Here is a 26,264-nt window from a genome sequence, read left to right as displayed (position 1 = left end):
TTAGTCAATACCATCACGTGACATCAGGTGTGCATTAAATAATTTTAAAAAGGCAAAAATTACCCTTTATGATATTTTTTTAACCATTTTACCCATTTCGTCTGAGTGCTATAAAGGATAATTTTGCCATTTTGAATTTATTTAATGTGCACCTAATGTCATGTGGTGGTGTTGACTAACTATCAAATGTCAACTAACGGTAGGGACCTATTTGACACAATTTGAAAGTTTAGGATACTACAAAGACGTGTTTTAATGTTTGGAGACTGAGTTGACACAATCCCAAAGTTCAATGTACTGTTTAAGAATTTTCCCTTAAATTTAAACCCATTGATGCTCCATTTTCTTTTTCTCTTTTAACAACAAAGTTTTTGAACAGACATTCTATTCAGTTATTACTGATTGTTCCTCTTCTCGTACAGAGATCAGCATGTGTCCCTGGGAAATAAAGGTGTCAATGGACGGGTTTTGGATTCGACCTCGTCCAAATCAAAATCAATTTTAACGGATTGGAGTGAGTGGACGGGTTAGGTCCCCATTATTTATTAGATTGAAATGGACCTGGTCCATCTAAAATAGATTTATAGATTGAAATGGACCTGGTCCAATCCAAAGCCTCATTCGTTTCTCAGTACCTGGAAATGTGCTTACCTGGGCGAATTGCAGTGCTCATATTTGATCGTGTTTCTTTTCCACTTACTCGGGTAAAGACAGAGCCACAGAGGCGGGATATTCTAACATTTTCCACGGGTGGATAAACAATTTACCCATCCCATGAGAGTATCGGTTACCCATGGAACCAATGCTCTCCGGAAAATAATCTTTGCGTGGGACCCATTATTCCGGTGCTTGAACGTGGAGAAATTAATCAATCACCCAATTGACCAACTTATCCCCACAAAATGCCAGCAAATAAACGAGGCCTAAATTAAAATCTATTTGAACAGATAGGACGTTCCAGACATTGAATTGGACCAACTCAAAATGTCCAAAGTTTTTATTGGATTAGATTGGACCTGGTCCATCTGTAATAGACTAATATTGAATCTTATCGGATTGGACCAAATTCAGTCCAATTGACACCCCAACGAAGGAAATAATATATGATCTGAATTATAAACACGAGCCAAATGCTAAGCAGCTAGTCCCTGGGAACTAAGGACCAAAGTGAAGTGCAGCATCCACAAAGATCTAAGTTTTGTCTGTAGAAACAAAGCACAGAATTTCCGAAAGGCTTTTCCTTTAAAAAAAAATTAATCAAGATAAACTTTAATATCAATTCCATTATCTACGAGGGACTGAACTACTGCCCTGATCTTCCCTTCAAACTTGTCACGTTCTCTTGGAGTATATGTAGCGGTATAGACATCAGCTTCTCTTGCTCTCTCAGCTAATATCCTGCCAACGGCCAAACATGCAGGTATATCCGATCGAGACTTCAGCACAGCCTTGATGTCTTTCGAGTTGGTGCCAGCAACTGCCACCTGCTTACTAGTCACCCTATGAGTGAGTGAGGCTGAAACAAACCGCTTAGAGATGAAGACATCAAGTGTGAATGGTTCCATGAATGCTACAGTGCGTTGTTTGAATGATATGTGTTTATGTGGATTTTTGGATTTCTTCTCCTTCTGGTAAGTGTAAGGACGGCTGTTGTCATCATCAACAAAATCCTCCACTCCAAAGAAGCTTCTTGGTGATAAATGGACCTGTAAAGAACATAATAAATAAAAATTAGAAACTAACCATGCTGGTAATACAGCTGTGTTCTTCCCCCCTTTTTCTTTTAATTGTTGGGGGGAGGAGGGCACCAACGGTTTTGGACCAGCAGTAAAAGTGAAAGAATTAGTTCAAGTTCTTTGCCATGTGACTTGGGGGCATTTGGCAGATGTTGTCAATCCAATCGAATTGAGAGTTTTTATGAGAACAAATAATCACTTAGATCTTTTTCCTGGATCAAGTACAAAGAACCATGGGCAGAGGGAATTGCAAAGATATCTTCTAGATGACCAGCAATGGTTACAGCTTGAGTATATTCCACTTACAAATCATGTCTTCCAGTTCTTCAAAATTTTGCAAGATATTGATCTCACTTTGGGCAATTGAAATTAAAAAAAAAAATGGAGAATAACAGTTCAGCCCAGGGTCAGAATTTTTAGGCCCAAATTACAGTTGGGGTGGGTACCAGCTCGGAATTGATGCCAATTCACGTGTGGGCATTGGTGTGTAGAGTGAGGGTTTTTGACATTTTGAATGTTTATAGCTCTGCAGTGGAAATCAGAAATCTACATTGAGCCTGTTCGTACTTCTCCGGAAAAAAAAAAGAAAAACATAATTTGGATTAAAATTTTTGGGCTCTCAATAGAGGGTGTTCGCTTTACTTTTAGGGTTGAATCCTATGTATGAATCTATTCGGATGCAGATCCTAGGGAAGTAAAGACATCCCTCCCTTCAGTCCAAGAAGTTTATGCCTTAGTCCAGTCAAAAGAGAGAAAGAAATGTGATGAATATTTATACTTTTAAGGGGAAATCAATTGCTTTGGTAGCTAGGAGAGGTGCAAATACAAATGGTTGTAATTTTTTTTAAGAATGATGATTCATAGAAAATGATAAAGGACAGAGGTAAACTTTGGTGCTCTCACTGTCAATGGTCTAAGCACACTAGAGAAACTTGTTGGAATCTTCATTGAAGGCCGAAGTGGGCTCAAGAGTTGAATTAAAAATTAGATTAGGGCAAGAAGCTAGTAGAACCAAAAGCAGTATAATTCAGCAAATATGTCCTCTCAGGAGAGTACTAGCCCCATTGCATCACAATCATGTCCAAGTTCAGATCCCAAGGAAGAAATCCTCAACTCTTTTCGTGATCATTTGGGGTTGTATGGTAGGATACATCACTGGTGGATTCTGTCCTTGGTCCCTCTACCTCCTTTGCATATACATCAAGTAACCCTACCATTGCTTTCCATGTGTCATCTCATACTCCTGAATCTCCTTGGATTATTGACTCCAAGGCCTCAAAACACATGACTAGCAAGTCCAATTTATTTCACGCATATAATCTCCTCTCCAAAAGAGATAAAATAATACTGGCTGATGGATCGTTTTCTACCATAGTTGGTCAAAGAACCATCTTTCTCTTCCTTTTGGTTTTACCCTTTCCAATATACTGTACGTTCCTAAAATTGCCTATTAATTTAATTTCCATTAGTAGCATTACTCATTCCTTAAATTATTCACTAACCTTTTTCCCTTCTTTTTGTGTGTTATAGGATTTGACCTCCAAAGGACGATTAGTAGAAGTAGTATGATGAATGATCTCTATGTGTTGGAGAATAAAGATGGCCTTACGGCTTCAAAGTCCGAGTTGTTCTAGTAAAAGTTAAGCATATTTATGGCGCAACCATCTTGGTCATTTGTCTTTTGAGTCATTAAAAATTGTTTTTCCATAATTATTTAAGTCTTCACCAATAAATGAGTTGCAATGTGAGACATGTTAATTGAGTAAACATCATAGAAGTTTTTTTCCTTGCAAAAATAAAATATCTGATTTTCTTTTGCATATTGTCTACTTTTGATGTTTATGGCCCTGTTATTTATTATATTGATCGATGAGACGATGACTACTAAAGATATACTTGGGTTTATCCAATGAAATCTAGAGATGAGGTGCTAAATCTTGCAAAAGATTTTTAATGCATGGTATTTACCCAATTTCAGACTGAAATTCACATTTTCTAATCGGACAATGCACAAGAGTACTTTCACAATTATCTTAAGAGTTTTTTGTTTCATGTGAGTTTCTTCATCAACAAAATGGCATTGTAGAACGAAATTTTTGTCATTTCTTGATGTTTCCCATGATTGTTGTTATATATGCATGTCCCAAAGATGGAAGCTGTTATGTTTATTGCATATACCATACATCGTATGCCACTTCGGTTGTTAGAGTAATTTGACCCCACATCAACTGTTATTCCCAAAGGCCCCTTTGTTCTCTATTTCTATGTGTGTGTTTGGATGTCATTGCTTTGTTCATGACTTGTCTTCTACTCTTGTTAAGCTTGACCCACGTGCCATTTATTGTCTTCTTGGGTTGTCCTTCTTCTCAAAAGGGCTATCAGTGCTTTGATCATTTTTCTTGCAAGTATTACGTCTCCATGGATATGTCATTTCTTGAGAGTAAGCCATTCTTTCATGTTTTCTCCTTAGGGGGAGAATAGGATTGAGGAGAAACATGTTTAGGTTTAGCTTCCACCTCCATTTCATGTATTCCTTCACTATCACAAGGGCCATCAAAGTTCAAATGTCATGGAACAACTTGAAGTTATGCTACTAATACTATATCAAACTCTCCAAAGGCAAATCCTCAACCAAGTATTCTCGTTCCTATTGATATGCCCGATCCCCTTGATATAGACAAGGTTTAAAGTATCAGAAACACAAAGTGTATCGAAAAGGCAATTTTGAGAAACGTATCGGGATATGCTTTGGGTACGCATAGATACGGATGAAAAACTAAGATATGCATGGATAGCTATGAAACTCGAATAAATCATAAAAAATATGGTAATAACTATAAAGTACAAGGTATATATGACAATAAATAAGTTATTTAAACATAAAACCTTACTTTAATGGTTCACATGAAGTATGAGAGATCAGGACATAATCGGTAACCGTAGAAAAATGATGGAAAAACTAAAATATGTGCATATATACCTTGATTTTTAGAAGTCAAAATAATTTGCCTTAATATTTGTTAGTATAAAAATTTTAATAATCAATTTTAGCCTTTATTAACAAACATCTAGGGGTGATCATCTCAGCTCGACCCAACTCAAAAATTCCAGCCTTGGCCAATAACATTTTATATTATATAAGTATATAATAAACCAAGAAAATTATATGCATATTATACATTATTTAAAATAACATAAAAGACTTGGGCGTGATTTGACCCATAATCAGCCCAATAAACACCCACTAAAAAGAAAAAGTTTATTTTTAAGGATGATTGATAAAAATGGATAACATTTGAACACCAAAATGGATTTGAAAATAGTGGTAGACTCATGGGCATTGTAAACGTGTGGCCAAGGATTGAATCTTCTTATGGCCTACTTTAGCTTTTACACCTAGGATTATGCCAATTTCAAATTTCAAATTCAAACTTGTCTTAAAAGTAAAGAGAGAGAATGTCCGCGCACTTCAAGTAAGCAATTTGGACTCAGGGCAGCAATCATCCTCGGAGTCTCTTCCTTTCACAAAAGAACAAATAGAGCACTTATATAAAATGTTTCAATCTCAATCGTTAAGAAAATCTAACCCATCCTGCTCTCTAGCCCAGTCAGGTAATTTTTTCACTACAGCCATTGCTTGTACCAAATCTAATGGCTCTTGAATATTAGATTCCGGTGCCACTGATCATATGACCGGCACTTCACAATTCTTCTCTTCATATACACCCTGTGCAGGGAATCAAAAGGTTAAAGTTGCAGATGGTTCCTTCGCTACTGTTGCTGGAAAAGGAACTGTCTATTTCTCTTTCTCTAAATCTTAAAGATGTTCTACATGTTCCTAACGTATCATACAATCTCTTATCTGTCAGCAAACTAACCCTTGATCATAATTGTCGGGTTAATTTTTTGTCTTCTTGTTGTGAATTTCAGGATTTAACCTCGGGGAAGATGATTGGGGGTGCTAAACTGGATGGTGACCTCTACCTCTTTAATAAGGGATCAACCTTTGGAAGGCAAGACTGACAGACTTGTTTCAGCTCTATCTCGGTTTCTAGTGACAGCGAAGTTTTGTTATGGCATTATCGATTAGGACATCCTAGCTTTCAATATTTAAAGCATCTATTTCCCAAGTTATTCATGAATAAAAATCATTCGTGTTTTAAGTGTGAATCTTGTGAATTAGCAAAACATCATCGTGTTGTTTTTCTGTCCCAACCATATAAAAAATCAAAACCATTTACCATGATTCACGGTGATGTTTGAGGTCCTTCTAGAGTAACAACTCTTTCTGGAAAGTGTTGGTTCATTACTTTTAATGATGATCATACTAGGGTCACTTGGGTTTTCCTTTTAAAAGAGAAATCAGATGCTGAAACTGTGTTTAAAACTTTCTATAACATGGTTCAAACACAATTTCAGACTCAGATTAAAATTTTTCGAAGTGATAATGGAAAAGAATTTTTTAAACAGACTGACTACACGAATTTTGGATTTTAAAACACCCATACAAGTTTTCATTGACTGTTTTCCAAACTCGACTAGTGACAAACATTCCCTTAAAAATTTTTGGAAGTGTGGCATTTGTTCATAACCATGATCCTAAATGTTCAAAACTTGATCCAAAAGCACATAAACGTATTTTTGTAGGCTATCCCACTAATCAGAGAGGTTACAAATGCTTTGATCCAGTTTTGAAAAGGATGTTTGTGACAATTGATGTTACATTCTTTGAAGGAACCTCCTACTACAGACACTCCCATCTTCAGGAGGAGAGCAACACTAGTGAAGATGGTCTTTTAGTTGGTTCCGATTTAATGTTTGAATTTGTCCATAATGATGTTCCTCACAACCAGTCACCGAAAGAAAGTAAGGCAGAAAATACAAAATCAGTGGAAACAAATGAATTAAATATTAAAAATGAACAACCTTCGGTGATGCCATCTCAAAATAAAGCTGAAACAACAGAGATGTGTGCAAAACAGTATAAAGGCCTTGTATATTCAAGGGAACATCTAGCATTGAAAAGGAAAGGCACCATTCCACAACATCAACAAGAATCTGATCTGAGGGTGGATCATGAAATTCATGATAATTCTCCAAAAATACTTGAAAATATTCCTCCAGGTAATTCTAATTCTTCCAGTCAGTTTGATCTTCCCATTGCTCTTAGGAAAGGTGTTAGACCTTGTACAAAACATCCTTTGTCAAATTTTGTATCTTACAAAAATATCTCACCTTCATATTGTGCTATTATTTCACAAGTGTCCAGTGTTTCCATTCCTAACAGTATCCAGGATGCTCTAAATGTTCCTAAGTGGAAAGAATCTGTTTTTGAGGAGATGAGAGCTTTGGAAAAGAATGCTACTTGGGAGAAAGTGGATCTGCCGGATGGAAAATACAGTTGTTGGTTGTAAATGGGTGTTCACTCTGAAGTACTACTCAGATGAATCCTTGGAGAGATAATAAGGCTCGCCTAGTAGCTAAAGGCTTTACTCAGACGTATGGAATGGACTACTCTGAGACCTTTTCTTCAGTGGCAAAACTAAATACAGTTCGAGTACTCTTATCTGTTGCAACTAACCTTGATTGGCCACTGAATCGGCTGGATGTAAAGAATGCCTTTTTGAATGGAGACTTGGAAGAAGAAGTATATATGGAGCCTCCACCTGGTTTCACTGAGAAGTTTGGAACTAAGGTATGCAAGCTAAAAAAGTCTCTATATAGACTTAAACAGTCTCCCAGAGCCTGGTTTGAAAGATTCACAAAGTTCGTTAAAAGTCAAGGATATAGTCAAGGACAATCTGATCATACTCTTTTCACAAAAAGATCCACCGACAACAAGGTATCGGTTCTGATTATCTATGTTGATGACATAATCTTGACTGTAGATGATATTGAAGAGATGAGCTGACTAAAGCAGAGCTTAGCCAAGGAATTCGAGATTAAAGACTTCTAGCTAAGGAACTTTCTTGGAATGGAAGTGGCTAGATTAAAGAAGGGCATTGTGGTTTCACAACAAAAATATATTTTAGACCTCTTGAAAGAAACTGGAATGAGTGGATGCAAACCTTCAGACACTCTGATAGAAGTTAAGGCTAAACTCGGAGAAGTTAAAGATGGGGTTCCAGTAGATGCAGGTAGATACCAAAGGCTGGTAGGAAGATTGATTTACTTTTCACATACATGTCCTGACATTGCCTTCGCTGTGAGCATGGTGCGTCAATTTATGCACTCCCTATACGAAGAACATCTTGAAGCTGTGTATCGAATTCTTAAGTATCTAAAAGGCACACCAGGAAAAGGACTCTTCTTCAAGAAAAATGAGAAGAGAGGGGTTGAAGTGTATACAGATGCGGATTGGGCAGGCTCAATCACTAATAGAAGGTCAACTTCGGGGTACTGCACATTTTTTTGGGGCAATTTAGTTACTTGGAGAAGCAAGAAGCAAATTGTAGTTGCTAGAAGCAGTGCCGAGACTGAATTCAGATCAATGGCTCAAGGAGTGTGTGAGGTTCTTTGGCTAAAGAGGGTGCTAGCAGATCTTAAGAGACCAGTGAGTTTTCCTATGAAACTGTATTGTGATAACAAGGCAGCTATCAGCATTGCTCATAATCCGATTCTACATGACAGGACTAAACATGTTGAGATTGACAGACACTTTATAAAGGAGAAACTTGAAGAAGGAATAATTTGCACTTCGTTTGTACCAACCACTCAGCAAGTTGCAGATGTTTTGACTAAGGGCTTGTTGAGACAGTCATTTGAACTTCAAGTTAGCAAGTTGGGCATGATAGATATCTTTGCACCAACTTGAGGGGGGAGTGTTGACAAGATATGATTTGTGGCAAATTAAGAAAGATATGATTTGCTGCAAATTTAGAAAGATTTGATTTGATTGATTACATATTTGAATAAATTTAGGAAAGATTAGATTTGAATAAAATTAGGAAAGTCATATCCTAGGATTAAGGGAAAGATTTAATCCCTAATTGAGAGAGATTCTAGGAGTAATTGAGAGAGATCCTAGGAGTTTGTCTCTCCTATCTTTTCTTATTTAAGTTGTATGCTCAACATGTTTTATCAACACATTATCAATACAGAAGTATTTCTTTTCTCTCCCTCTTCATTTCTTCTTCTCTTCCTCTTTATTTTTCCACAATTATAAAAAAGAAAAACAAATATCAAAGAGCAAATAGTACAATAGAGCTTCATGGACTACCCCACACTAAGGCACCACCCCCAAATACAAACACACTAAAAACTCCACAAATCAACAGATTGGAGGAGCTGCATTGTGGACCACTGGGAGAATTCCTTAGAAGCCCAAGACCATAATAGACAAATGGGGTAAATGGGAATATATATAATCTGGTCTATATGTAATTATAAATTGGAATAGGATCAGGTGTCATTAGTCAGCTCATTGGATCACTGCTTAGCAGCTGTATATATCCTCTTTAATTATTTTTCTTTTGTTCAGCAACACAGAAATTTTATTAAAACTTGAAGAGAAAGAGATTAAAACAAGAGGTTAGAACTGAATCCCTTTACAACAAGAAAATCCCATCACCCAGTTATAATTGAGCCCAATACAAATGGTGTCTATGTACTCCCTGCTTAGCTAGACCCAAGGTTCAAAATTTTGTCATGTATCGGCTGATACAAATTGTATCAGTGGGTCACTGATACACAAAATTTAAAGAGTTTCGGGGTAAGACCTGTTTCAGGGGGTAACCAGGCCTTTAACCGACCCCCTGAACATATTTTAGGAAAAAATAAAAGAGTGTTGATACAAAATCCAATACACCCAATTTGGTGTATCAGACTATCGATACTTTGAACCTTGGCTAGACCATTCACCAAACCATTAGAAGACCTTCTAATCAAAATTGTATCAGTGGGTCACTGGTGCAAAATTTAAAGAGTTTCAGAGCAAGACCTGTTTCAGGGGGTAACCAGGCCTTTAACCGACCCCCTGAACATATTTAGGAAATAAATAAAAAATAAATAAAGAAGTGTTGATACAAAGTCCGATACACCCAATTTGGTGTATCGGACTGTATCGATACTTTGAACCTTGGCTAGACCATCCACCAAACCATTAGCAGACCTTCTAATCCATCTTGCTTGAATGTGCATCTGTCTTGACAGCATCTTGAACCACCTAAGTTCATTTCTAAATTAACATAACACCCCTTCTCCTTTTTTCACCCATCCAATGATTATCTTTGAATCCCCTTCCACAACATCACTCCTCCAATTCTGGAAGGTCCCATTTTGCCGAAACTATTACCACCAAAATTGAGTTTTATCCACCCACTAGTCAGGGGAGACCACACCTAAAGATTTTTTTAGGTGTGTAGAGAAGATGAGAAGATCGGGTATGGCTTTCCCTTCCAAAGAAGTCTGGTGTAGACTGGTTCCCCCCAAGGTTATGGCTTTGTGTTGGGATATGCCAACAGAAGTAAGTACAATCTTTAACCCTTCTATGTCCTATTGGCGCCAAAAAAGAGGAAGGAAAATGTGGAGGTGTGCACAAGCAGCCTTGTTATGGACAGTTTGGGAAGAAAGGAATGCCAGGATCTTCCAGGAAAATGGGAGAAGCAATCAGGCCTTGAAGGACTGCATTTTGTATAGGGCAATACATTGGTTAAAGACTCTGGATTTGTTTGATCATTTCTCCTTTACTGACTGTTGGAGGGATTGGTTATCAGTAGCAAGTTGTTCCTCCTCAAAGATAAGGTAATGACAAGCTGGGTCCCCCCCTCCTCACGGTTCTTTGAAGCTGAATTTTCATGGAAGTAGCCAGGGCAACCCGGGTCCCTCTGGTTTGGGAGGTGTACTAAGGAATGAGATTGGAGAGGCTGTCTTACTATACTCTGGCCCTTTAGGTGTTGGTAACCTATTAGGCCAGAGCTGTTAGCTGCAATACAAGGAATAATTCTTACAAAAGAAATGGGTGTGGAGCAGCTTCTGGTTAAAGGGGACTCTAAGACAAGTGGTGAACTGGTTAAATAATCCAGAGAATGTCACATGGGACTACAAGAATGAATTAAAGAAATTCAAATGGCTGACAAAGGAATATGTCTGTAACAGTACATGGGTTGGGAGATCAGATAATGCTTTTGCTGATGCCTTGGCAAAACAAGGGACAAACAGGGAAACATTGTTCTGGGCGCAACTGTAATTTGTGTCTTTTGTAAGTCATTTTTTTATGTAGTTTTTGTGTTTTCTGTATGGAGAGGCAGCACCTCGCACCCCTCTAAGGGGATTCTCATATAACCGATCTTTGAATTAATGGAATATGACTCTTTACTTATCAAAAAAATATGAGAAGATCAGGTAATAAAGGCTTTGCCTGCAAATTGGATTTTGAAAAGGCCTATGATCTAGTGGAGTGGAGATTCTTTTTAAAGGTGCTAAGAAAGTGTGAGTTTGGGGATAGATGGTGCAATTGGATTAATGGTTGCCTTCCCTCTAGTTAATGGAGTTGTCAACGATTTTTCCCAGCATGTAGGGGCCTAACACAAGGTTATCCATTGTCCCCTTTTTTATTTACACTGGTTGCAGATACTCTTAGTAGATTGTTATCAAAAGCAGACAAGGCTGGGTCAATAAGAGGATGGAGAATAGGTAGATATAGAAATACAGTAACACACCTTCAGTTTCCAGATGACATCATAATTTTTTGTGAAGGTTTTGACGTGATGAATGTGAGAAATCTGAAAAAATCTAATAATTCTTTTTGAAAGTGCATCTAACTTGAAAATCAAATTTGAGAAAAGTTGTGTGGTGGGATTAAACCTAACTGGGGAGGTGATGGAGTCTATAGTTGCTTGTTTAGATTGTACTTGTTTTGAATGACCTTTGACCTATCTATGACTTCCCCTAGGTGCTAACCCAAAGGAAAGTCAATTTTGGAACCTCGTGGTGGAAAATTTTGAAAAAAGATTAGCAACCTGGAAGTAATTCTAATAACTCTCTAGGGGGTAGAGCAACTTTAATCAGAGCAACCTACCAGTCTGCTTTTTGTCAGACTTTAGGATACCTAACAGGGAAGCAAAAATGATAGAAAAATTGACAAGGAACTTTTTGTGGGAACTAGGGGAAGAGAAATAGGACCATTTGATTAGGTGGGATGTGATGAGCCGAAGTAAGAAAGAAGGGGGTTAAGGATTAGGAAATGTAGTTAGCAAGAATGAAGCTCTACTAGGCAAATGGCTTTGGAGGTGACCTTTGGAAAGAGAGAGATTATGGCATGCGGTGGTGGCTAATATCCATGCCTACTCTGAAACTAGTTAGGATGTTGGGGAATCTCAACGGGCCTTGCTCACAACACCTTGGAAGGCAATTTTTGGCAGACTCCCTAAATTCCTCAAGTTTGTAAGGTATGATGTCTACTCTAGAAACTCTGTTCTTTTTTGGGAGGATGTTTGGGTGGGTACTCAACCCCTAAAAGAGCGTTTTCCCTCTCTCTATTCTATTTCCCTCTTTAAAAAGAAGCCTATTTCAAGGTCCCCCCCCCCCTCAAATCTCCCATTCACTTTAAATTGGGACTTTGGTTTTCATAGAGCTTTAAGGGACGGAGAATCAGCCTGTCTCTAAGCTTTTACTTCTTCTAGACTCTGTGTGGATCCTCTTAAACCTAATAAAAGAATATAGTCTTTTACTCCGAAAGGATCCTTCACTTGTGCCTCTTTTTTCAAGTCCCTTTGTTCTTCCTCAACTAGGGTGTTTCCTATCAAAGAGATTTGGTCAAGGCCTATACCTCCTAAAATTACTATCTTCTACTCTGAAACTTATTATGGTAAGATCAATACTTTGGACAACCTACAAAAGAAGAGACCTTATTTGTGTTTATCTCCAAACTGGTGTATTTTGTGTAAAGAGTGAGGACAGTCAGCACTTGATGATATCTTGTGCCTTTGCTGCTAATATTTGGAATTGGGTTTTCATGATGTTTGGGTGCAAGTGGAACTTTCCCTCTGAAGTAAATCTGCTTTTTGGTGTCAGAGTAGCTATCTTGTGGACCTTTTGGGAGGAGAGAATGCCAGAATTTTCCAAGAAAAGGAAAGAAGCCTAGCTGAAGTAAAGGAGTGCATATTGACAAGAACATTAATGGGTTGAAAACTTCAGACCATTTTATGAATTATTCCTTTGACAATCTTCAAAAAAGTTGGGTAGAGGTGGCCTCCACAATCTCCAAAAAGAATAGATTAAAAGCTGAATGGAAAACTCCTCCAAAGGGAGTGGTAAAGCTGAATTTTGACAGGAGAAGTCAAGGAAATCCAGGGCTGAGATGCTGGCCTCCACAATCCAGCCCTTGGTGACTCTACAAGGGCTGAGATGCTGGCTACAGTACAAGGAATACAGGCTGCAAACTAACTTGGAGTGGAGCACTTGATAGTTGAGTGGGACTCCAAGGTGGTACCCGTGGTAGTAGGTTGGTTGTCAGATTGGATACGATTTTCTGGGGCTACAGGGACCTTCTCAAGAAAGTTAAGTGGCTGACACGAAACATGTTCGTAAGCTTCCAATGGATTAGCAGATCAGCAAATGCTATGGCCAACTCTTTGGCTTAAACAAGGGGTTTCAAGGGGTGAATTGTTCTGGGCTACTTTATAAGTGTATTTCTGTTAAGAGTGTGATTATATCCTTTCCTAAGGGGAGGTAACATCCCATGCCTCTTTTTGTAGTGTGACTGTACACCTTTTCTCTTATTAATAAAATTACCACTCATTTATCAAAAAAATAGGAGTAAACAATTGACTCCCAATTTCTGAAGAAGTCTTCAAGTGAAAAATCTGAAAAACAGCTTCAAAGTCTTCACCCAATGTGCTACTCTTACTATAACAGTCTCAATAATTGTCTCCTTATTCCTTTCTTTAGCGGCTTAGCCTCAAAGATTCTCAAGTTCCTTTCCTCCCAAATTGTCAACACCACTACTGCCCTTGCACATAGCGGTGGCAATTGGGTGGGTTGGGTTAGGTTTGGTTTGGGTTGAGCTTCAACCCAACCCATTAATGACCCAGTTAAATAAAATTAAATGGGTTGGTTTCAACCCAAATCCACCTTGACCCAATCCAACCCACCCAACCCATAAATCTTGTAGCAACTTAGTTTATGTACTTAAAAGTAAAAACCAACTCCTTTTTAACGAATAAGTTGGGCATGGCTTGGTGGCAATAGTGGTTGTTGTTTACAAGTAGTGAAGGCTCAAATCACATTACAGGCATATTATTTTTACAAGGGGAATAAAAAGCAATTAATCACTTGGAGCCATTTGACTATGTTCGGGTTTCAGTTTTGGCCGAACCACTTAGGTTTAAATCGATTAGACCAACTTGAACCATCTAACTGGGTTCATCATCAGGCTAATCACATCACGAGTGGTCGAACCATTTGGATTCAGAACGGTCCAAAACAGGTCAAGATGAACAGATCATGCCATCAAGACCCAAGTCGAGTTGGTCCGGACCAAACCGGCCCGAATTGGGATGAGTTCGGACGGACCAGCCTGGAGAGGGCCGTGTTGGGTCCAACCTGTTTGAATTTGAGTTGGACTGGTCAGATAAAATCGTGCCAATTTGGGTCAGTTCAATCCAAATCAGGCGAGCATGGGTTCATATTTGGGACTAGGCCGCCTAGCCCAAACCAAATCAAGATGGGTCGATCACGCCATCCAGACTCAGATCAAGTTGGTCTGGCCCAAACCATTCCAAATCAGGTCTGGTCGAATTGCCCAGAACGATCTGATCTAGAGTTGAATTTGGCCAACCCAAATTGGGTTGATCTAGATTGCTGGGTTGTTTGGGTTGATTCAGGTTGGGTACAATTGGGACATTCGTGCCAAAATCAAAGCGAACCAAATTAGGCCATTGAACGAATTGATTGGGCCATTTGACTGAAGTTGAATTTATGTCTATTTGGGTGAGTTGTGTTAACTCGAGCCAAAACTAATTTTAGTCAATAATTAGTAGAAAATTAATGCATTGATTATACACTATTTCACTCAAATGAAGAAAATTAAGGAAAATGGCTAAAGAATTCATACTTATATCATTAGTGGTTAACCCAATGGATATCCACAACCCAACCTGACCCAACCCATTTAAAATGATCCAATGGATGATCAACCCATTTCCAACCCGCTAAATAAATGGGTGCATTGGGTGGTTGCCACCCCTACTTGCACATTTCTACAAGATTCTACCTCTATCCCTCATAAACGAAGGGCTAAAGAGACATTCCAAACTAACAGGAGGGATTCACCTACAATCAAAAAGGGAGCAAAACCATTCCCAAATAGAGCAAGCAAAGGGACAGGAGATTAAGAGGTGGTAAGCAGTCCCACCATTCAACTTACACAAAATGCACCAATTGGGAGACGAGCCAATTTGGTCTATTCTTTTGCAATAAATCACATGTGCTAATGCACCCATTATAAGTTTCCCAACAAAAAGCACTTACTTTTGGGAGGAAAGGGACACTCCAAACTTCTTTCACAAGAAAGGAAGAGGAAGAGCAAGTCGCCACAACGGAAAAAAAGAAGGATTTACAAGTAAATGACCCTAAAGGATTGAGAAACCACACCGAACTAACACCCACAAAAACATCAAGCACTAAGCTATCCAAAATATTTAACAAGCAGGACACTAATGGAATGTTTGGTTGCTGCGATGGGGAAGGGAAAATGGGAATATTCCCATAAGATTCTGGTTTTCCAGCATTTGTTCAAAGGGATGGGAAGGGAAATGTGGGGAACGCGGGTTCCCAAAATGGATGAAACAGGGTCGCATTGATTTGGTGCGACCCTGATGCAAAAGGAAACTTTTGAGAAAAAAGATCGGGCTCTTCCTCCTGCTCTCTTTCTAGACAACCCTTACCGCGAACCTGCATCAACAACGGCCTTCTCGTCAACGCCATTATTGTTGATCTCCAGACAAGGTACGACCACGACCATGACCGCCAGCAATCAACGAGTATTTTTTATACTTTTTCGTAGTTGTCGAGCTCCTAATGACAACGGGAAGAGATGGCGGCTCTCCAGCCAGAATCCATTCTTTTCAGCATGTAACCTTGATTTTTTCTACAGATCTACACTTCTATCTTGTAGATCTAACTTTTTTTTTGTGTGTGTGTGTTTTAACTCGTAGAGTCCAAATCTCCTTGCTCACTCGCACAAAGGTAAGATATCCTAACTATTTTCAGATTCAAAATGATGAACTGTTATAGATCTACAGTAAGCTCTGTATTTTTATTGGTTTTGTGGTCATTTTTTTCAAGATGGTACGCTTTGAGTTGAGATGTGTACCGTTTTTGTGATTTTTGGGTTTGAGGTATGTATCATTTTTGCTCACTCATGCAAAGGTAACAGTGTTCATATGGTCACTGATTTGTGTTCATTTTTTCCTTTTTTTTTTTTGAATAGCAGGGTGTATTCGACACTTAATTGGGATGAATACCATCATGTGATGGTGTGAACAATGTCAAGCAATTGAAAACATCACATTGCAAAACTGACCAATTTTCTCAGTATACAAACACAAGAAAATGGTTATTTAGCATATCATTTCTTGGGAAACAAACACAGGATGCAAACCTAAGAAAAAAATATTTTCTCTTCCCATCCCAGTCTTTCTCATCCCATCCTTTCTAGCCTCATCCTCTCTCGGCAACCAAACGTACCATAATGGTATTTCAAGCTCTCTAAGATTTCTCACAAGCCCCAAAATTCTATCCCAACCTAGAAGACGAAAGAGACCCAAAGAATTTAGCCACAGATTTTTCTTTAAGGCTTGAAAGAGCATACAAGGAAACACATCTTTCAAGGGGATCTCCCTGACCCACACATTTTCCCAGATCTAATCCAATTACCAGAAGCCAAATCATACTTAATATGCTCAAGAAATTGAGGTAGTATACCATGCACTACTTTCCATGGGGCAACTTGATGAGCTCTTTGCATAATACTAGCATCTCATCCATTCCTTGAAAGTCCACAAATACTTGAAACTACTTTGTGCCACAACCTTTCATTTTTCAAGGGGAAACACAACAACCACTTACCTAAAAGAGTGAGGTTTTTCTTACTTGTGTTTCCTAGATCCAGCCTGCCCTCTTCTTTTCTTTTGATCACCTTCTCCCATCTCAATTCTCACCAAACGATCCTTTTTTCCAATCTTTCGGCTCCCAAAGAAAATCTCTCATCAATTTCTCTACCTTCTTCATATCCTCTTTCATTTTAATTAATAAAGTTTCAAATTACCAATCCAAAAAATTAAGCCAAACTGTTATTACTAGCTAGTCAGCATAGAGAACTGCAACCTTAACTTTTTTTTGAAGATAAAAGATAAAATTCATTAAAAATAAAAAGCATTACAACCTAGCAGGTGATGAGGCATTACCTGCACTTCATAGGGTACCAAGAAGAAAAACAAAAGATCTGCTAGGGAGCAGAGATACAGAAATACATAAAAGTATCACAGATTACAAAGTTGGAAATCCAAAATATTTCCCAAATTATCCCCCAAATCCTCCCTAAAGATATGATTAAATTCTGGAGTTGCAAGAACCCAATCTGCTACCGAGTTGCTGACAGCTGCCACAATCTTGTCCAAATTCCAGTATTTTTCTTCGAAAATTCTTCTGTTTCTCTATCCAAATGTTCCAACAAATTGCAAACGGTAACAGCTCCAAATCATTTTTGCTTTTTTACTTCCTCTTAGTTTTGGCCATGAAGAGAAAATGCCTGCGACAGTTCCTGGCTGGAAGTTTGAGACTCCAAACAAAGAAGTAAATATCCTCCACAAGAACTCGGCAATTTTGCAAGAGGAAAAAGGCAACTGACTGATTCCTCCTGTTCTTTGCAGGGGACACACATATTAGCCAAGCCAAAGCCCCGGAATTTCAGATGGTCCACAGTCAGAATACCATCCATTGCAACCAGACAGGCAAACGCTTCAATCCTTGGGGTAACCGGGTTTCACCATACAGCAGCTACCTGATCTGAATCTGAAATATTTCTGATGAGCCATATAACAAGATTTAACGGTAAACCTCCCATTTGAGCATTCTTTCCACCAATAATTAATCCCTTGATCGATCTGAGATCTTTACTTTCTCTAACCTCTCCAAAAGGGAAATGCATTCCTCCAAATCTTTACTTTCTCTAATCTCCCATTTAACTTCCTATACATTTGTTAGTGATTAAGTACTTTGAAGAAATCCAACTTCACGCTCTAGTCTCCCAAGACTAAAACTGTCATTTTTCAAGTCTTCCTTAAATTCCAAGAGATTTATCTTCTCCATGTTGTTCATAGAAAGACACCAATACCAAGGTGTACTCACTTGTTTGTCCATGGTTCGAATGTTGTTAATAAATGGGTATGTGTTTCGACTTGTACTTGAGTATGAAAGAGCTTATGTAAATCTTGGCCTTAGGTTGAACCATGGACTGATGCAAATAAATATTTAATGAGTGGCTTGTTTAAAGGCTATTTTGTAAGTCCAAAATCAACCTTGCTAGGACTAAGGTGCTGATTTGCTACCACATTAGAAATATCTCAATTATAAATCCACCCCTTTTACGGCGAAAAGTTTGTTATATGTCCCTTCCACATCAAAACAAATGCTTTACAGGGAAAATGCTGGAGAATTTTTACATGCTCTATATCTCCTATGAAATATAAATGTAGATAAAAGATTGTTCATCATTATTAATTGCATGGCAACATCTGTTGCAAGGAGACTAATAATTCATGGCACCAGACATAACGTACCTGGCCATTGTGGAATCCTCGCATCAAAGCATATATAAGTGGACTAAATTTCTTTCCGTCGGACAGAAAAGTCCCTTTAGTAGACACATTGCTGCAGACACACTTAAACATTTTCCCACTCTAACACCCAAAACAGTAAGGTTACGCCAGTGAAGTCCACTGCCTGCCAGCAGAAAATATGATAAAGTGAGTGATTGAAAACATTCAAGAGCCATAATGCACACACATAACCATAAGATAAAGAAGCACCTTTCAAATTGTTAGGAGCCACTCCCTCCCTCCCTCCCTCTCTCTTCTTAACTCTTGGAGATGTAACAATAAATGAATCCAAAGGGGCATCCTATGATAAGGAGGACTTGGCCAGAAATCCTCCAATCCGTCGGTCAACCTACCCAAAGGGCTGTCATGTCCTCCCTTCCAGATTAGAAACGTAATCTACAATTTTATTGCAGTTTAAGATGCAATTTAACCAACATACAGGGAGTTTTCTTCAAATCAGATGGAAACATCTTCTGGGCCTTTAACCACTGCACTAGGTATGCTGATTCTACAGGAGGCTGGGGACATGGGAGCTCGTATTGCTAAACAGTCACATATATGATTCTTGTTATTGATGAAAATCCAGTCAATGCAATAGAACGAGTCCTAATGATGGGGAGCAGTCTATGGCAGTGGGTTGATCACCTAAATGAAATCAAGGAGATCATGACCGATACAAAAGCACATTTCAGATGGATTCCATGTGCAAGGATGTAATAGCAGATGATCTATCCAGATCAGGCTGGTTTTTTTGTTAAAGTTACAGATCTCAGATCTCTACCTTTTTTTTGATAGAACAGGAGATGCTAAACAAGATGGGGGGGGAGCATACCCCCAAGAAGCAAAGAAACAGATAAGATCTCTACCAAATTAGCCTTTGTAAAGGGAACACTGTCACTGACTGTCCTATTTCTGTATTCATGTAAATCTTCTTATGCACTCATGTTTTGCCATAGTTTCTATCCTACTGAACACACTAACCTTTTCCTCAAAAAGTTGAAAATATAAAATAAAATCTTGAAACCAAATTATTAATATTTCAGTTCCAGATCTCCTAAAGTTAGGAGACGCTGAAATTGCCCCCTCTACCCCACTAAGCAACATATATTTTTAAGCTTAAAATATTGAACCAGTTTTATTAATATACTACTGGAAGGTAAAGGCATTACAGAAACCCTCCTTCAATGGAGGGCATGAACCATGATATCAGAACCCAGTCACATATAAACAGCAGCTTTCAATAAAAGGCAGATTGAACAACAATGACTAGCAAATATCAATTGTGCCTTCACGGTCCAAATACTAGCATCTAAATGGGAAATCTATTGAACTTATTAATACAAAAGGAGATAAGACACTAAACTAATAGTATGAGTTGCAACTAACAAACTCCTCTTACTTTATACTAACTACCAATTCATTTTGTGTAACAACTCCATAAATTAGGAGCAAAAGCAGTTTCTTGAATGCTATTATTTCCTCCAGTTTATTATTCAAATAAGATCATACTATGTTCTACTTCATCCCCATGTGGTTCAGCTAAAGATTCAGGAAAAGTCGAACCGAATATGCTTCATACAATGCAATGAACATCCATAGCTTCCATTGAAAGAACATCCCATACATCTTTGTAACTTAATCCCAGCTGCAACTGGATTTCTGAAAGAGCACACTGAGCAAAAGTTCATCTAGAGAACTTTCCATTCTTCAAGAGCCATAGGTTTTTCTTTTATTCTACTATATGCAACTATCTTCCAAGTCCCCAACTCACCAAATACGATCATCAGTCATCACCACCCATAAAGCTTTTCTTTATACAAGTTCAATGACTTGTGCTCATCTTAATGTTAATACGATCATCAGTCATCACCACCCATAAAGCTTTTCTTTATACAAGTTCAATGACTTGTGCTCATCTTAATGTTTTCAAAATTTGCAAATGCTAGAGTTCCAAATTCCACAGATCACATATCACTTAACAAAGAAATTTTTTTGCAAGAAGAGGGACATATTGCACACTCCTCCAGCATCAGATCAATAGAAAGCTTTCCCACATATCATGCACATAGTGGCACCTACATTTGCCAAGCCATTATCAATACCAGAAATGAGTGCACATTCATTCAACAGAAAACACAATCTCAAGCTACAGTGGCAAGCAACACTTAGCATTTAGTTGCCCCTACTTCCATTCCCATACTTGGAATGACCAGATTGATGTTGATAGAAGTGCCCCCCTGGGAACCATGATTAAGCAAATGCCAAGCAACCAGGCCCATTCTAAAGGCTAGGAAATGGGTCCTCGGAATTGGTAGGTGCCTTGGAAACATTTTCCAGTAAGCTACACAACATATTTATTGCCAATTTCCTATGCCATGATTTCTAGAGGTTGATTTGTCATAGTGCTGCACATCAATGAACTCCTGGTCCCTAATACTTGGCACCTGTGTCACATTAGCAAGGTAACATTTCTACTACTTGCTAGTCTATCATAATTATCTCTGGAAAGTGGGGTGTACAATGGTAGGAATACTAAACAGATTCCAAGTGCTACCTGCATGCACTTGTGACATCTTTGCATTTTTTTTGCTGGACTTATTTTCTGTTTGAATATTAAACATGCAGTTGGGTTTGCTTAATATCAATATTAGAAAATTCCAACTCACATTTTGGTCTTTGGCGAATACGATTCATGTAGCCAACACCATAAAAATGGGTCAGGACAAAGCTTAGTTTCATAACACCCCTAGGCCTCCACGCATATTATAGCTTGCTTTCAATACTACAATGCTTCTGATTAGACATACCATCTCAAGAAGGACCACTATAATCATCTAGAAAAATAAGCACTATAAGAATGTATGACTTCCACCGACTCCAAGGAGAAACGAAAAAAAAAAAATTGTAACCATAAAAGGAGATAAACTCAACCAACCAACCTTTCTCTTTATGTTTTTGAACTGACTAAATGAGAAGAAATTCTCTTATTTCTAACTAGAAGTCAGAAATAATACTATATATGAAGGACTGAGAATCAAAAATGCCAACCTCGTCTTTCCTTCTTCATGCAAAGAGATCAAGAGAGATACATAAAAGACAATAGGGAAAGGTGGGATTTGTAGAAAAACTCACCGTCGGCAATCTTATGCCTCTGTAGATTATGCAAATGCAGGTGGCGCCATCATTGGAAAGGGGGAGGACGGGTTAGAGTTTGTGAAAGAAGCTTTTTGGGGTTTCAGGATAGCACGGGAGAGGATACAAAAACAGAGACTGGAAGGAGGATCGTCTTGGTTCTGTGGCAAGGCCACAAGGGAATGAGAGGGAATCCAAAACAGAGAGGCTTGAAGGAGAGAGTCTTGGTTTTGTTGGCAAGACTGCAAAGGGAGTGGGATTTGCCAATGGAGTTTGCTTTGCTACAACATAGGTCATGTTTAGTTCAACTCTTATTCTTGCTCATTCTTGCCTACAATAAAATTCTAGAACGGACAAGAACAGGTAGAAAATGACAGAATGAGAAACTATAGCTACAAATCAAATGCTTCTTTCTAAAAAAAATGAATCCTTTTTCTAGCAAGAATTTAAATAAATTTTGAACCTGTTTGTTTACAAATTTCATTCTAATTCCTCATGAAACATGCAAGACCAACACCAACAAAACACAAATCAACCATGTGGACTCCACATAAATAACACAAAACATGAAATAGTGAAAAAAAAGGACATGAAACCAAAAAATCTTTTGCATTTGGTTGCATAGAGAAGATATAAAAGAGAATTTAAAAGAAACATTTATCACCTATTTACAACCTATTTAAAATTAACTAAAAGAAAATTATAAAAAACACAGAAGGGGAAATTAGGGGTGCAACTTAGGTTGCCTAGTTTGGGCCTCGAGTTGCGTCCATTCAAATTTTAACAAAACCCCAACTCAAGACCACCCAAGTTGCAGCATTGCACTCCTAGGGCAAATTGAGTTAGATTGGACCCTAATACAATGTCTTGGTCAGAGAATTCTAATCTAACATAAGCAATCCTTTTCAAGACATCATAACCTAAATATATCTAAAACAATAAAAGGAAAACATAGGCTAAACCATACAATTCAAATCTACAAATGACCAATTCATTCTAAATTGCTGATCCAATTCTCAGCTTTGGTATTTATCTGCTTTAATTAATTTTGGAACTAAAGCAAAAATCATGGGCATCCTGTTCAATGTCTTATTGGACTGTCTAACCTGTTCAACCTGGACTGGATTGGACTGGTCCAATTCAATGTCTTATTGGACTGACTGTCCAACCTGTTCAACCTGGACTGGATTGGACTGCTCCAATTCAGTGTCTTATTGGACTGACTGTCCAACCTGTTCAACTTGGACGGGATTGGACTGGTCCAATTCAATGTCTTATTGGACCGACTGTCCAACCTGTTCAACTTGGACTGGATTGGACTGGTCCAATCCCAGTGGTTTCTACTTTCTAAAACTACTTAAGTATTCCTTATTTAAGCATTTATCCATTAAGATTAATTGTTTTCAATTAAAGGACAAAAATGCCCTTAATTGTTCATTAAATTTTCAAAACATACACTTTAATTGTTATACCAGAAAAGAGTCTTGTATACCAGTACCAATTCTTGGGTTCAATTATGTTGCAAGATTAACACCAGGAGGATTCTGCCCAGCTGTGGATATAGTGAAGCTGCTAGTAGCATTATTACGAGTAAGAACAGCATGTGACATGCACTATTCCTAACATTGAAAAGCTATTCCTAATGTTGAAAATCCAACCCAATAACCCTATACAGCCTAAGAATCAACCCGGATTCAACCTTGGTCTGAATTAACATAAAATGTATTTTAGAACCCAATAACCCCAAAACAAACTCCAAATCGCAGGCATTGAAGCCTTCTGTTCAACCTATTCAACCTGGACTGTATTGGACTTTATTCACCGTTTTCTCATTTGAAGTTTTTTGTCTTTTGAACTCCTTCCATACATCTGAAGTTGTTTGTCTTTTTGATTTTGGTATTGGACCATCTTCTTCAATAGGGTTCTGAGATTCAATCTGAGTACCATCTGTGGTAGAAGGAGTGTCAATGGGATTGCTTGCATTATTTGCTGTTTGACTTGTCTCATTTGGAGATGAGTCATCAGCAATGTCAACCATGATTATAGGGGAAGGACCAGATACAGAATGAGAGGGTGAGGGTCATATTGAGGTTGAGGGAACATTTGCTGATGAAACATTGTGATCATGGATAGGGGATGATGGCATTTCTACACAACAAGATACCTTGTGATCTATGTTGTTTAAATTAATAAGTGGAACAGGTTTGGACTATGTTGTTTAATATTTAAGAAAGAGAGTGAAGAGTAAGAAAAGAAAAGAGTAGGGCAATTATGAACAACAAAGAAATATATTAACAGATATTCAGTAAATGAAAGATAGGTTCTAATGGAGTTGGAACCACTAGGTTTCTCTAGGAGTTGGCACCTTCTTAAGTATGGAGTCAACACCATAAAAATTAGTAGAGAAAACTCTTCTTTCATTCATTTATTCATTCTTTTCTTTAATTTATAAGTATTCATTCATTAAAATATGTTTATATGGGGTTTATGTAGAGGATGCAAAAAATTTTCTTTTGAGATTTACAATATATTTATTTTCCTACTCATATATTTTGTCAAACCAATTCACGAGGATCCTCCATTAGTAAAATATCATATACTTATAGAGTTATATTGCACTAAACCTATTCATTAACCTCTTGTATGAGTCTATGAAGTTCATTGGGTCTTACAAACTAGGAGAAGGACTGAACCGTGCATATAGTAGGCATGTTGAATGGCAGTACTTTTCTTAATACTAGGGTTAAAAATGAATATCTTCTGATTCAGTACCTGAGAGTCAAACCACGGTCTTAGTCTTTAATAATAACTAACCAATAAACCACCAATCTAGAAAGAAAACCTAAATGTTAAAAAAAAAAATTGCACTTTTATGACCAAATTGAAATTAAAGAAAATCAATTTAGAAATCATGAAAGACCAAGAAGGAAGCCAGTTCTTTCTTTAGATATTCAGATTGGGAAGTGACTTTAAATGGGTTTTGTATATAAAGCTTGATGATGTCAACAGCATTCAACTTTGCTACGTACCTCAGCAAAACATAAAAGGAAAATAGACATTTCATAAATAATTCATCATAATACAATTATTTTCTTGTATTATAATGACATATTCCAAGGAACAAAATAATAGTTTCATAAATGAAGTGCTTTTTTATCAGAAAATGAATTAAATCAAATACTGCCAATCTGCCATTCAACTTTAAGTGTGGCTGGAGGACATGTGTTGTCATACTTTCTTAATACTTAGTGGAATTCTTTACTTTATCTCCAACAAAGGAAAAATAATAATAATAGTGTAGCTCAAGTGTGTGGCTGATGGTGAAATGCTTTAGTAATTAGAAGAATGCATTTTGATAAGCTATTGCTTTAAGACAAAAATTATATTTTCTCTTCGTACTTCCAAAAGTATATAATGGTTCTGTTTGTAGGCATTCTTTGTCTATGCCTTTCATATGTCACTTATTACTTTTGAGCTTTGAAAACCCAAAAAATAAAAGTCCTAAAAAGAGCATCAATTTTTTAAATCAATATTTGTATGTATTAGTAAACATGCTTTATGATTTCTTTTTGGCTTGCAGAAGAGCTAAACATATATGACACAAGATTTTGTTCGGAAAAAAAAATGGAATAAACAAGTGTCGGCTGAATATACTTCCTGTTAATGAAAAAGAACGTTTGCTAATTCCTCTATTAATGAAAAGTATCGCTATAAAAAAAAAATAAACAAGGATCGGCTGAATATACTTCCTCTGTGAACATTTGCTAATTCGAAATCTCAGAAAAAAAAAAAAGGAATTTCAACCCAAAATGGTCTTTCAAGTTTATGTCCCAACTGTAAAAACTAATAAAACCCCGAACCCGGAACAGAATGAGAAGAAAACGATGAAGAAAAAGCAAACCTACATCTGTCCCTCTTAAACGATTTGAACAAGTTCTGTTCCTCGTCTTTGTCTCGCCTCCGACGTCCGTAGTGACCGACTAATTGTGAGTGTGCGAGTTCTTAGAACTCCTGTGACTGAGAGAAGCTGCGGCCTGCGAGTCTGAACTGCGAGAGTGAGAGACTGAGAGCTCGAGAGGAGGTGAGAGGCTGAGAGCTCGAGAGGAGAGGACAGAGGAGACTGAAGTGAGGTATGTAAGGGTTTTTCATTTCTCTTGCAATTGGCACCGTGTATCAGGGACCATGAGTATAATATATTCTCACCAACAAAATTTATTGAAAAGGTTATATAAAAAAAATTCTTTATTACTAACCTGTAATTTAGGCTTTGGTCCCGACTTTTAAAATGAAACAATTCGGTACCCGATCTTTCAAAACATCACAATCGACTACGCATTTGAAAAAGACACAAATTCTCTTCAATTATTATTTAATATTTTTTATCAATCATCTAAATATTGACAAAAAAATTAATAATATCAAATCTTTGCCTCTTTTATTCAAGAAAGTTGGGGTCATCAGAATGCCCACTCAAACATGACCCTAACTTTATTAGATGAAAAAAGCAATGATTTGGAATTTAATTTTTTATCAACATTTAGATGGTTGAAAAAGAAAATTAATAACACTTAAAAAA

The 26,264-nt window shown here is 37.6% G+C and overlaps 1 protein-coding gene across 3 annotated transcripts; it reads right to left on the bottom strand.

The window, feature by feature from the left end:
* Nucleotides 1–1,090: 1,090 nt before the first annotated feature.
* Nucleotides 1,091–25,860, bottom strand: LOC104585606 (Ribosomal L18p/L5e family protein). 3 transcript variants are annotated; one of them, XM_088904533.1, is made up of 4 exons: nt 25,594–25,860; nt 18,767–18,952; nt 18,518–18,680; nt 1,091–1,706 (listed from the first exon to the last, which is right to left on the bottom strand). In XM_088904533.1, exons 3-4 carry the CDS (start codon nt 18,626–18,628, stop codon nt 1,254–1,256), a joined length of 564 nt encoding a protein of 187 aa, XP_088760659.1. In that variant the 5' UTR covers nt 18,629–18,680; nt 18,767–18,952; nt 25,594–25,860; the 3' UTR covers nt 1,091–1,253. The 3 variants fall into 3 exon arrangements, with proteins under 3 accessions (XP_088760659.1, XP_088760660.1, XP_010240844.1); XM_088904534.1 differs by having other exon boundaries at nt 18,767–18,917; XM_010242542.3 differs by lacking the exon at nt 18,767–18,952 and having other exon boundaries at nt 25,594–25,859.
* Between the last annotated feature and the right edge of the window lie 404 nt (nt 25,861–26,264).

Source organism: Nelumbo nucifera, chromosome 4 (genome assembly GCF_055504915.1).
Source record: "Nelumbo nucifera cultivar China Antique chromosome 4, China Antique-T2T, whole genome shotgun sequence".
Taxonomy (NCBI): Eukaryota; Viridiplantae; Streptophyta; class Magnoliopsida; order Proteales; family Nelumbonaceae; genus Nelumbo; species Nelumbo nucifera.
This window is presented reverse-complemented; position numbering and strand designations above follow the sequence as displayed.

Coding starts and splice junctions, on each gene's coding strand:
- LOC104585606 (XM_088904533.1), bottom strand. CDS start 18,628: ATGTTTAAGTGTGTCTGCAGCAATGTGTCTACTAAAGGGACTTTTCTG. Junction 1,707..18,517: donor GAGGATTCCACAATGGCCAG/GTACGTTATGTC, acceptor TGTTCTTTACAG/GTCCATTTATCACCAAGAAG.